The following is a 13,802-nucleotide window of genomic DNA, read 5'->3' as shown; positions in this document are numbered from 1 at the left end:
AATTAGCTCATTTTGAGTGCAAGTTATAAACAGGTAATTATCATGTAGTAGAACTCCTGACCCTAGGGAAGAAGTTTCACTTTAGTCATACCCACTGTCCTAAGTGAGCTTCCCTGGGGTTCTTTGCACTCATATCCATGAGCCTGAGCACAGAAAAATGTGCAGTGGGATGTTAATGAAGATTAATTTTTTGGTTTATATATTTAGAACCTGGTAAATTCAGGCCACAGACTTGGCCCATGATGATAGCACCAAAAAAGAGGATAACTAGACATTTGTCATGTATGACAAAACTGGGAGGGACACCCCAGGAGCCTGTCCTCTATTAAGGAAGGAAGTGTAACCAGTGGTTAAGGAGCTTCTGAAAGTTCTAGTTCCCCAATCCGCATCTTGAAAAAAATAACTAGTGGGCTGAGCTGCTGTGGGGTGGTGGTCTTGTTCCACCCTCCCGATCTCTCAATTTTAGAAAATTGTTAAAGAGAGCTTAAAATGGTGCTTGGACTTGCTGTCTAAGGACTTGCTGTCTAAGGACTTTCCCGAGGACAGTTCTGCTCCCCAGGGATGGTGCTTCTCACAGATGACCTGATGCTCTCTCTGCAGCCCCTGGTCCTGTGTGAGGCTGGCAGCGACACCATGCCTCCGGTCAGGCACGGAGCAGTGGTACCATGTGTACTCCTGGAAATGTAGACAGTGGGAGAGGGAGTTTGGGTGGTTACCCAGGTGACAAAGCAGTGTCCCACGTCCTCAGGCAGCTGCTCATATTTCTCCAGCTCTTTGAGGAAGATGCTGCAAGGGGAGAGAAAGGCTGCATGAGATACTGGTACAGGGGACCCCGTTAGAGGGTTACACCAAGGCCAACACGGCTGTAACCTCTCAATTATTTACACATGGCTGTTTGACTCTCTAAGTGATAATGTAGTGAGATACAGTTTTTATGTTGGAACTAATTTCATTAAAATATATGTTTAGAGCTACTAAGAATTAGTGCTACTTAACATAATATTATTTCCCTGAGGGGTTCACACTTCTTGGGGTAGAATATAAAAAATGAAATATTGTACTTCTGTTGGATCTTTCATTTTGTCAGCAACTCTGCCTCCATTTTTTTACTCAAGTAGTCTGAATATACTATAAATATTTTTTAAAATGTAAATGTAAAAAAAATAACAAAATGAAATATCATTCATAACTCCAGAGATGAAGTGAAAAAAAAAAAGTTCAATCCTTCAGGGGCCTTGTAATTCTTGGCTTGCTTCTTCTACCAACAACAACCAATTTGTGCTAAAAACACATGAGTTCAACTTAATGTTTTTAATACAGACATCATTAGAAGGAAATTTAATGGGGAAAAAGTCACAATATATTCTAAAGCTCAACTGAATTACTGCAGAATCATCTGCCATGTGGATATCTACATCATGGCTCCTTTCAATGTTAAGAAACAATAAAGAACGAATTATACGAACTTCAAATTTATGTATTAAATAATTGGTTTAGCCTCTGAGAATTTAAGTTCTAACAAGTCAGCATTATTGAAATATAATTTCCATTAAAAAAATCACACAAGGTAGCCAGGTACCATGGCTTCCAGAGTCACTGTAGTCCTAAAGACTCAGGAGGATGGAAAGTTTGAGGCCAGCCTTGGCAACTTGGCAGGATCCTGTTTCAAAGTAAAAAATAAAAATAAAAAGGACTGGGAATGTAGCTCAGTGGTAGAGATAGTAAGTTCAATACCTCATACCAAACACAAAACAACAAAACAAAAAACAAACGAAATACACACAAAGTTTTCAAATAAAAAGTAATTACAAGGCTTTGGGAAAGGTAACAACAGACACAGAAAATTCTGTAAACTTTATAAACAGCAATTTTACAGAATCTATCAAAATCACAAACATACTTATCTTTTGACTGCAATTCCCCCCACCCCTGTGGTACTGGGGATCAAACCCAGGGCCTTGTGCATGTAAAGAAAGCACCCTACTGACTGAGCTATATCCCCAGCCCATAACTGTGTGATTTTAATTTTGGAAAATTTCCTGTAGTTATATCTCTACATGTGTGACATAGATACATTAATTGTAACACTGTTCACAATGGCAAATCTAGTGTATGAAAAACAAAATATTTAAACTATCGTATCTCTATAGAACCAAATACTATATAGCTGTACAAGAAATAACAAAGCTTTCTGTTTTCATATGGGAGACCTTCAGGACAAGCTAAATGGAAAAAGCAAGGTGCAGAAGAATGTACATAATACTACATTACTTTTTATCTAAGCAGATTATATTCTATTTCCAATCCAAGAAACTAATAAAAGTCCTTGCCACAGGGAACCAGGTAAAATAACAGGGTGGAAGATAGTGTCTGTGAAACTTCTCAATGTCTACTTTTCACTTTAATTTTGCTTTTGTAATCACATGAATGCACTACCTTCAAAAATCAAATTAAAAGATATGACATGGTTCCATGTTACTCCACTACTTACCTCTATTATAGGAAAAATAAATTTTATTTTAACTCACTCTACCTGGATCCTACTGTCCACACATTTTGGTAGTTTCTTATAATTCATTATAAGTGGTTATGAATTATACATACATATATATACATAAAACTTGTGTTCTCCTTTTGTGACACAAAACAATGCTTTTTTGGAGTTTAAAATATGTGTAATTAAAAAATATCTGGTAGGTCTATTTGAAAGCAAAATTGTTAATAATGGTTGGTGGGATCACAGATGACATTTTTATTTGTCCATTTACAATTTAATTTTTTCTATGATTTTTATGATAGTGAAGTAATGAGTATTGCTTGACTAATAAGAAAAAATCATTAAGAAAATTTGGGGGGCTTCCAGCAGTACCTATTTGGTGATAATCACCTTTTCCTGAGAAGTGTACATTTAGAGTATTCTGAATTGACTCATGGAGCAGAAGAAATTATAATGCAATATGGGTTTCAGAAATAAAAATACATAGTGTTTAAAATCAATAAAATGCTATACTTATTGCTACTTTTAAAAGGACTACAGGTGACGCATTTAATATCTATTTAATAAGAATTCTTAAAAAAATAGGAAAAAGTGCTATAGCATGTTATAACTGAGGATCAAACTTAATTCAAAGCCCAAAGGGAAACATTCATGCACGCACACAAATATATATATTTGTGTGTGTGTGTGTGTGTGTGTGTGTGTGTATAACCCATTTTCCCATCTCGACAGCCCTCTTCCTTTCCTTTGTGTCCCCCACCCCCACTCACACCATTTTTAACTAACAACATATCCACCCTTCACCTCCTTTTCTCCTCAGCCTCACAGACACTAAGTGACAAGTCATAAGCTAACTGGCAGATGAGACCAGGGTGGAGTTGAGCCTCCCTCAAAAACTGCCTCCCCCTCTCATCTGCCTACTAAACTTCACTTTTCTCCTCCCTGGGGGCTCTTGTTCAACTGTCCTGTCACCAAGGAAGCCATCTCTGTCTGTAAAGATCCCACCCATTTTTTAAGTGGTGAATGCCCTCCTTTATGAGGCCTTTCTCTCTACATGGTTGCCCTACCTCCTCCTTTATCAACGGTACCTTGTTCTTAGAACTCAGGGGTCAAACAGAGCATGGATGTGATTCATCACCAGTACCAAAGGTCTAGCCCAAAGAAAAAACCTTAGGAAGATGATCAAAACACATTCCTGGTTCAGCTGCTCAACTGAGTATCTCCCCCCATCCTACTTCTCCAAACTGGTTTTCATCCCTACTGTGCCCTACTCATGCTCCTGGCTGACCTTGGCTTTACCAGAGTGCCCAGCATAGCCTCACACAGCTCTGGTCCTGCTCCCTCAGCCTCAGGCCCAGAACACCAGGCTGGGAGTGTGGAGACTAATTGCAAAAGCTAAACCTAACAGCTTCCCGCCATGTCCAGAGGGAGAGAGCATGCAGGAGGGGCATCTGGACTTGATTATTGGCCCCTAACCTTCCTTTCCAGTCTTTAATGATAACATACTTATTTCAGGTGTTTATTATAGGTGCATGGGACCTGACTGACATAGAAGAAATAGGTGGAAACATTCCTCAAATTTGAGTATCCACATAAAAGCTGGTTTAGCTGCAAGTCAAAATGGCTGCATTTAGCAGCCACCATGAGGTTCTAGGGAGTAGTTAGGAGAGAGAGCTCAGAAGTGAGACCAAACCCGCAGAATTTGATCTTTATGAGCTGGGGAGGGAGGTGTCACACCCTGAGCCAAGCACTGCCTCTTCTCTGGGTCTCAGTCTTCTTATCCATAAATGGACTTGATTTATGTATTTGATGATTGAGAGGACTCTCTGAGACCTCACAATAGAGATTTTATTAAAATATTATTGTTCAGACTCATGTACCACCATGTCACCAAATAACTAAAGAGGAAGAAGCTCAGATTTAACGAAAAGTTCTTAGTATTTAAAGTAAAAAGCTGTTTCAACCAAAACTGCATATTCAATAATCAAGGCAAGGTGAAAAGAAATGATTTTAAAAAATAATTACAAGTTATAGGTTAGGTTTGGGGGATCTATTTAGGAAGTACACTTTTTTTGGCTGAGTGCTCCAGGAAGGCTTACAAAATGCAATAGAAACAGGTATAAGTCTGTGTAGGCAGGCACATTTCATGATCTTTATGTTCAGTTGTAAAGAAAAGAGATGTAGTGTAAATGGGGGGAGGAACAAAACTAAGTATCACTCCACTCTGGGCAGAGGCAAAGCCACTGCCTGTAGATATTAAATTCTACATAATGAACTGTTCTTTACAGAATTTTTGAAGCTTGGCAATTTTTCCATTTAATACCAATGAAGTCAAAGGTCCTTAAGACAAATCATACATACTCAAACACACCCATAACTCACACACCTAACTTGGATGCCATTTTTCCAAATGACATGATTTAGATTGATTAATACTAACTAGCTGAGATATGTTACATATATGCCATATAGTCCTTGGCCTAGGTGCCAATTTCCTAGTGACTCAGCTAATTAGGTTATTCAGGTGATATCAATCTCAATCCTTGCTCTTTCAATCTTCTAATGTCCCCCCTCACACCTTTCTCCCCTATTCTCTCTGGAATAGAGGCAGATAACCTGAGCTGCATAGCTGAAATGAGAAAGGGTATGTTTCTCTGATAACACTTAATTGCAACTCTGGAAACAATACAAACAATTGGAGTTAAAAAAGACTCCTTCGATGTTTCTCCAGTTAAGACTACTTCAGAGAAGTACTGTATTCCTAAAGAATAAATAGGTGTTAAGACAATTGCATGGTCCTCCCATTAAAAAGTTCCCAAATACTTTTTCATCCAGAATTTCTATTGCTTGTCTAGGAGGCTCTAGTAGTGATGGGGCAGGGGGGAAAAATATCTAGAGTATTACTTTTTTTCTTGGTCTTGAGACTTTTGTAAGCAAAAAGTGAATTATGACTTGAATGGCATTAGTCATAAATCTGTAAAATGTAAATTTATTTTTAGCTCATCCATCCATCCATCCACCCACCCAATAAATACTAACATTTACTGCATGCCAGGTATTGGGTTATGCAGTGAAAGACATGGTCTCTAAAGGAGTTGACAACCCTTAGATTTTTTAAGTTGGGCCAACTGGCATTTTATCTTTTATTTATTAACAATTTTAGAGTGTCATATGTTCTCCATTAATCAAAATCTGTCTGGCTTAAGTAGAAAGCATACACTAGGAGTACAGTAAATCCTGAATCCCCAGATAACAAAGGAAATTAATATACAGAGTGAGATCCTCGGATGTTCCCTTGAATTGTGGATAATTTAAAACATTAGTTTCTTTTGGTTGATAGCTTTCTAAATACATTATAGAGTTTCTTGCTTTAAATGCAGAACATACTAATGATTCAGGGTTATTACTAATATCAATTATTATGCCACACTGTAATAGACTGGTTGTGTTGGACTTTATGAGATAAAGGATGCTTTTAGAGCAATACCCAGCAACCCCTGACCACTATGGGTATTTTTTTTTGTTGTTGTTGTTTTATTGCCTTTTGTTTTTTGTCATTTATTTGTTGTCTTTCCTGCTGATCTTACTTTATGCTGACCATTAAACTATTTGCTCAAGTTCTTGATTCTCTACAGTATTTGTTGTTTCCAAATTGTTGTGGGTTTGCAAACTACATAGTCCAGAGGGAAAATAGCTGATAGAGAAGGGCTTCTATGAAAAGACAAAAACTTAATCTTTGTGACATTTCTTTTTGTTGCTCCAAGTATGGTTTTCATTTCCTTCATGTCTCTTCATAATTTTCTAAATAGGTAACATGTGCTTGGTAGCTGTGTAGTTGATAGTTTTACTGATTCTTCTTTTACAGAATACAATATTCTACATGGTTTGATTTTTAAAGGATTTCTTAGCATGGTATTTTGTAACTGGTAGGTAGATTTTTTAGCTATAAAAAAACTACAAAATTGTTTACCATGGATAAATAGAGTAATATCATTAAACTAGAATAAGAGGCATAGTGGTGCTAAATATTTTGTTATAATTGTTCAATTTTGAAATGAATATTTTCATCCCCAATAAAGTGATTTGGCAAAAGCAGGGCTCACAGGAAGTGCATGTTGTGATCCTGAGACTTCTAGACCTGGTCCATTTGGGAAGATCATGGGGAAAGTAAGACTTCTTGATTAAATCCTAGAGACCATCAGTCAGACAAAATAACATGACTTACCGTGTGCCAGTCTGATGTCTTCTCAGATATTTTTGGGGAAATGGGGTGATACTGAGCTGGGCTCAAATGATGGAATTTGGATCAATGATCAAGAATGAAGTTATTGGGATCGCATTAATGATAGGAATGAGGACAGAAAACTTCTGTGTCTGGAGATTTCCAGACAAGCTAAATGGGAAGTGTTAAAGTTTATGATTCAAAAAATATGGGAACTTTTATCAAGTATTCTGGAAAGTCAAAAGGTTTTTTTCCCCCCATATAGAGCTTCCTGCTTTAATAATCTGACAAGGTTAGCATGTCACAGGAGCTACGTATTTATGTTTCTTTAAACTGATGCCATTTGATGACATAACAGGGATCATTTATCATGAGGGGAGTGACTCCCTACCTTTATTTAGAACTTTCAGAACCCAGGATCCTTAAGCACCCAACGCTCACTGGCCTCTTGGTCATTCTTGGCACAAAGCCATACTGAGGTTTCATTTTCCAGAACGGGACTATCCAGTATGGTAATTACTTTCCGCTTGTGGCATTAAAATTAAATTTATTAGTATTAGATAAAATTATTCAGTTCCTTATAATAGCCACTCATATCTAGTGGCTACTATGTTGGACAGTGCAGATGTGGAACATGTCCATCACCACAGAAATCTCCACTGGACAGTACTGCTAGTCCTGCCCCCACACAGCTCTCCACCTGTATACACAGCCTCCTCAGGAACTCTTGGAACTGGCAGTTCTCTCTCCAGCATCAACACCTTAGCTCAGTAAATCCCTAACTAGCCTGACTCAGCCTTCTCTACAGCAGGCTCTTGAGAGCTAGAAGACTTCATGTCCGTATTCTTCCTGTGTTTTAAGATCTTCTCTACTAGCATTCTGGAAACAGTTATTCCATTGGTTGGTCATATAACTAATCATACTCATGTTCCTGCTGACCCTCTGTTTACACCATACATGATTAGTATGCCCTGGGAAAGATTCTTACAACAAGCTGGGAGCTGGAAAAATGGGCTGTGAGGCTTAAGGTCTCCATGATTCTACACTGTATTTTTTTTTTTTTTCAACAAAACATACAGTGTTGATTGATGCTTTGCCCTATACGTTGTCAAGAAATGTGTTGTACTTGTATTTTGATTATTTCTGTTGTTGTTTGGTTGGGGGTAGGGATGATGGAATAATTGTGGATGGGGAAATATTTAGGTTGAAATAAAACATCAGTGAAATTTGAAACCCAAAGGCCATGATGTTGGACGATTAGCCTCAGGTGAGTTCTAATGTGAGGATTCCCACAGGTGTAAAAGGATAAGCTATTTTTGTTCCTTCAAAGCATGGTAACCATTCTGATTGGGCAGATGAGAATGCTACCTGCTAGGACCCTGAGGATAACTGTGGAGGGGCAGTACTGGACACCTGTCTTCACTCTGTTCTAGGAAGTTTGGACAACTGAGAAGAAAAGGTTAGTGAGAAAGAAGTCTGACAGCAACTGCCTTAGAGAACAAACCAGGTAGGACTGTATCAAAATTTGTCAATGGCCTTGATCTATTTGTTGGGAAGCTTGTGGTCTGGTATTTGTGGCCCCAGGAAAGCTCCGCTGAACACCCCACCACCACCACCAACCTACTTGTTATGAAAATCGTAGATCTCCTGGATGTTGCCAAAGATGATGTGCTCTTTATTGAGGATCCCAGGGGGGATTTCCTCCACGCCGCTGGTCATTTCCCACAGGTAGGTCTGGAAGACAGCAACAGTTTTATCATTGGCAAGTACACTGCAAGAAATTCAGACAAATAAAGAGGCCCTCAAATGTATGGGGGGAGACATGGACTGGGAATGCATGTAGAGTTCAAAAAGTGAAGTGTTACATAAGTAAAACAGAAAGAAATAAAACCTGAATGTTTCATTATCCTTAACTTTAGCAAGCACATACTCAGTTTGCTTGTTACTTATTAAATAAATGTGTGTGGATTTGAGTGAGAGTATGTGTGTTGGGGTGTGAATTTTCAGACTCAATTTAAGTTCATTGAATGTGTCATTCTTTTTATTATGAATTGAAATGCCTTACATACTTTTTTTTTGCGGGGGGAGGGTGCTGGGTTTAGCTCTAGTCTAAGAAAAGTAGACTTCCTTTTGAAAAGTACTTCAAACTCTCATGCAATTACTATTGGCTCTGGGAGAAAAATTTCCCCTGGTTTTTTTTTTTGTTACTCTTTGGGAGAAGAATAAGAGCACTGAACTACTCCTGAGGACTTGACAATGGCAAGGAAGTCATTTTTCTAACAGAGCTGTGAACTGATTACTGCAAGACTTACCTCCAAGCACTCGTGCAAGTCCCTGACATAAGCCTTCTCTGTCTGGAGTAGTTCAGCCATAATGAATCTAGAAGGAAACAAATGGGCTTTCAGTCAGTTATAGATATAAAGCCTCCCTTCCTTCAAACTTCACTTCTCTAACCCACATTTATCATTCTTGAGTGTCCTATTTTTCTACTTTATCCAAAAACTCCTTCCCTCTCCTATGGGTCACTCTTACCCATAGGAGCACCACTTGTACTCGGCCAGTTGCATAGTCTCTCTCCCTTTAGTTCACCAGTACTGTGATTCTGTGTTCATAGGCACATGCTCACACTTGTGTGTGTGTGTGTGTGTGTGTGTGCGTGTGCGTGCATGTGTGCACACGATTCACGAGATGTGGGACTGTTCGTATGCAATCTTATCAAAAAGACTGTGTGAATCTCAGCTTATTCATCTCTCTTACAGCTCCCAGAATGAATTCTGTTCAGCAGGGTTTAGAGATTCATACCAAAACAGTACCAAGTACCGTAAGTGAAACCAGGCTTAGGCTGAAAGAAAACTTCAACAGAAGTTCAAAGATAGGCATGGATGCCTGATATATCACAAAGATCAGGGTTTAGCAATTTTTTTTTTGTAAAGAGCCAGAAAATAAGTATTTGTGGGCCATTTAATCTCTGACATTATTGCTGCTATGCAACATGAAAGGAGCCACAGATATATGCTAACAAAAATATGTGGACTGTGTTCTAACAAAACTTTTCCAATGAAACTATTCATGGATACTAAAATTTTAATTTCATCTAATTTTCACATATACCCAACAGTATTATTCTTTTGAACTTTTCAATCATTTAAATATGTAAATAACTTTCAGCTTACAGGGTATATAAAATAGACAGTGAGTCAAATTGACCTATGAGCCACAATTTGCTGACCTCTGACCTAGACTATCCTATTACATATGTAGATATTATTTCCAGTGGGATTTATTTGCATCAAAAACTGGTGTACACAGAACTGAGCTTGCTCAGCCTAAGTTAACAATGTTAAGTGACTGCTCTTTTGAGTACCATAAAAAGAAGTCTGTGTTACTTATCTTTAAGGAGAGGATTTCCCTTCCTTGTTAGGCCTCAAAGTCACACAATGATCTTAGACAATTATTAAACTTATGATCCAGGCCTTCAGTGTATTCACTTTATTTTTTACTCAGCAAATCCTTATTAGAAATAATGCTTACTAGCATTTTTTTTACTTTATTTTTTACTCAGCAAATCCTTATTAGAAATAATGCTTACTAGCTGGCATATGATATGTAATTTAGCATAAATTTTAAATATATATATTTTACATTTCCTATATCAGTTTTTTGCAAAGTTTATAATGAGAACCCTTAATTCCAGGTGTTCCATCACATGATGATTTTAAGAAATACTGTCCCCTTCTAGAAACTTCACAAGAAATACCACGTAAGTAGCAACTTTTCCTGAAACTTTATCTTGATAGAGTTTTACTTAAAGTAATACATTGTTCTAGTAGTGCCCTTTCTATTAAAATTAAAGGACTGATAAAAAAAAATTCCCTTTTGGGCGGAGGTATAGCTCAATGATAGAGCTCCTGCCTTGTATACATCATACCCTGAATTCAACCCCTAGCACAGCAAGCAAAAAAGTCCCTTTTTCAGAAGTTAATCACTACCTTCCTATTCTTACACTATTGGAAGAGCAGAAAGTTTGTTTGGGAATTAGACAAACAGGAACCAAATTGTGACTTTGTCATTTACTAGAACTAGGACTTGCTTTTCTAAGCCCCAGGTTCTTAGTTATAAAACAGCTGATCACACAGGATTGCAGCAAGGATTAAAGAAGATCATGTAAGCAAAGTGCCTGGTGCACAGGAGGTGCTTTGTAAATATTCAGTGATTAAACCTATAGATAGCTATGAAACCAGGAAAGAAGGGAGATCAGAAGGAACTTTAGCTGATCGGCTTTGAGCAGTTGTGTTTGATTTCACTGCCTTGAGTTTCTGTGCGTTTCTTCTCCCCATGTGCTTCCTATAGTTCTACTTGTCTCTCTTCATAATTTTTCTCCACTACCCCCACCCCTGTTTTATTATCCACCCATCCTTTATGCTCCTCTGGTTATTTTTTGTCCTACAAAGAACTCAGGAGGAGGGTTTGGCCCAGTGTAATCTCCTCATTTCCTTCCACATTATGGATTGACTTGTATCTCCCAAAATTTACATGAAGTCTTGATCCTCAGTACCTCTCATTTTGACCTTATTTGAAAATAGAGTCACTGAAGTATTAGAGTAGGTGGGCTCCCCAATCCAGTACGGCTGATGCTCTTATAAAAAGGGGAAATTTGGATACAGGCATACAGATTCCGGATGAACACCAGTGGAACATGAAAACAGTCATCTATAAGCTGAGGGGAGAAGGACGGAACAGATCCCTCCCTCAGAGCCCTCAGAAGGAACCAACCCTGCCCGCACCTTGGTTCCAGAGTCTCAGCCTTCAGAAGTCTGACACAACACATTTCTGTTGTTTAAATCACCTTTGTCATGCAGCCTTCCCCATATGCACTCCCCAAATGAAACAATCTCTGGCTTTACAGACCAGTTTTGGCTTTTTCAGCTCCAAGGAAGCTGTTGTCCAATTTCACTTTGATACAATAAAATAGGCAGAGCTTCTTAATCTTAGGATGCACTATTATTTTTTCCAGCATCACCCAACTAGAGTCTGTCAAAATATTGTTCACAAATCCCTCCAGAGGTCTCTGCATATGTGTGACTCTGTAACCCCACCATAAAAAAAGCAGAGTATCAAGAAATGGTTTCTAAGATTAACAGCATTGTTTCATATCATCCAAGAATCAATAATTCTTGACTAATGTGAAATGTATGTAAGCAGCTACCCACAACCAACTAAAAAAGTAAAATGTGTTTTGCCTACTTTGAATACAGACCCTCTTCAGTATCCTCAGGAGGTTGCTTCCAGAACCCCCATGGATACCAAAATCTGCAGGTGTCCAAGTCCCTTCTATAAGATGCCATACTATTTCTGTAATCTATGCAGTTCCTCCTGTATACTCTAAATCATCTCTAGGTTACTCATAATACCCAAGACAATATAAACGTTATGTAAATAGTTATGCTGTGCTGTTTACAGAATAATGACAAGAAAAAAGTCTACATGTTCAGTACAGGCACAATTTTTTATGAATAGTTCTGATCCATGGTTAGTTGAATCAGAGGATATGGGACATTTTAGAAAGATGTTCACAAGAATGGAGAGCTGATTATATGTAGAGAACAGAGCCAGAAGCTAATGTTAAATGGGTCCCAGTTCTCTAAATTGATTCTGGCCCCGTATCATTCATATTCTGAGAAAACAGAGTTCACTTAATAAAAATCTCAGCAACTTTGGATTCTTCCAAAATGTCTGAATACCAGCATCCTCTGGGTCTTCTTTCTGATGCTTCTCCAGGCTGTTGTTGAGCTGGTAATAAACACAGTTGGCAGCTTTACATGCAACCTTCACAAGTCATTTACTGGGCCAGTATCTAGATATGTCTTCCTCTCCTTTTAAAATCCTATTACTCACCAGGCAAAGATTCTGAAATCTGAATACCTAGACTAAGTCATAGGCTGGGCCACCTGGCACTAAATGCCTCCAAATGTGTGCCTTGCTTTCTTCTTGCCAGTTTTGTATCCCTTAGCTTCAAGTGAGGAAGCTAGTACTGTGGTACTTATTTTAGATAAGTTTTTACCCTTTCTCAAAGGTTTCAGTTTCTGTATCCAATGATACCCTGTAAGATTTTCTTGGTCATTTTTTTTTATCTTCAATACTCTTTTAATCTAGTTGTTCACTGAAGACAGTATAACATATTTCTTGTCATCAAGGAATTTATAATCTAGTTAAAGAAATGTTCAGAAATCAATTAGATAAGAATAGGATGAATCAGTATAGAAAAGCGGTGTAGAAGTTCAGGAAGGAATGAACCAATGACAACAGAAGTTGTATATAAAGAATTCATAGATACATAGGACATGAACTGTATTTTAAAGAATCAATAGCATTGCTGGGTGCAATCTAGAAACTTGGGAGGCTAAGGCAGGATGATCACAAATTCTAGGTAATCTTCTCAACAACTTGGCAGGACCCTGTCTCAAAACAAAAAAAGGACAGGGATTGTAGCTCAAGGGTAAGAGTCTCTGAGTGTATATACTCAATACCACCACCATAAAAAAAAAAAAGGAATTTAAAAACCATGCAGGGAAAAAACCAAACAAACAAAAACTAAACCAATGGGAAAGGGAAAAGAAATAAAAATACGAAGGTTCTAGGCCAAGAATACTGCATGAACAATAATATGTAACTTATTTGTGGACCTGAAAGGAGACAATGAAAGGATATGACTTAAGTGTGTCATTTGAATTGGGAAGAATTTTGAAATAAGACTGACTTAGGTGAGTCCAGATGATCGTACCTTGGGGAGTTTGATCATTATCTAAGGGACAACATAAAACCATTTGAAATTTGAAGCTAGTAGGAGACATAATAGAAATAAATCACAGAATACAGAATGGTGAAGAGTCAGAACTAGTTTAAATTCTGTCTCGATTACTTCTATATAGTTTGGTTTGGGAAAAGTTGCTTGGCTTTCCTAAGTATGATTTCTTATTTGTAAAATGGGAATAATTATAGCTACTGAGAGAAGTGATAAGTAGATAGAAATGTGTATAAAGCTATTTGGATGATATTGGTTGCTGGAATTAGCAACAACAAATC

The 13,802-nt window shown here is 37.8% G+C and overlaps 1 protein-coding gene across 1 annotated transcript in view; it reads right to left on the bottom strand.

The window, feature by feature from the left end:
* Positions 1-13,802, bottom strand: part of Kalrn (kalirin RhoGEF kinase) — a 440,727-nt gene that overhangs the window by 220,030 nt on the left and 206,895 nt on the right. Inside the window, exons 22-24 of the mRNA XM_077795355.1 lie at positions 9,032-9,098; positions 8,344-8,453; positions 717-786 (exon numbers count right to left, since the gene is read on the bottom strand). Of these exons, the coding sequence (XP_077651481.1) occupies positions 717-786; positions 8,344-8,453; positions 9,032-9,098 (247 nt within the window). The remainder of the gene's footprint in view (positions 1-716; positions 787-8,343; positions 8,454-9,031; positions 9,099-13,802) is intronic.

Source organism: Urocitellus parryii, chromosome 2 (genome assembly GCF_045843805.1).
Source record: "Urocitellus parryii isolate mUroPar1 chromosome 2, mUroPar1.hap1, whole genome shotgun sequence".
NCBI classification, from domain to species: Eukaryota; Metazoa; Chordata; class Mammalia; order Rodentia; family Sciuridae; genus Urocitellus; species Urocitellus parryii.
Note: the sequence above shows the minus strand (reverse complement) of the source record. Positions and strands in the feature narration are given on the sequence as shown.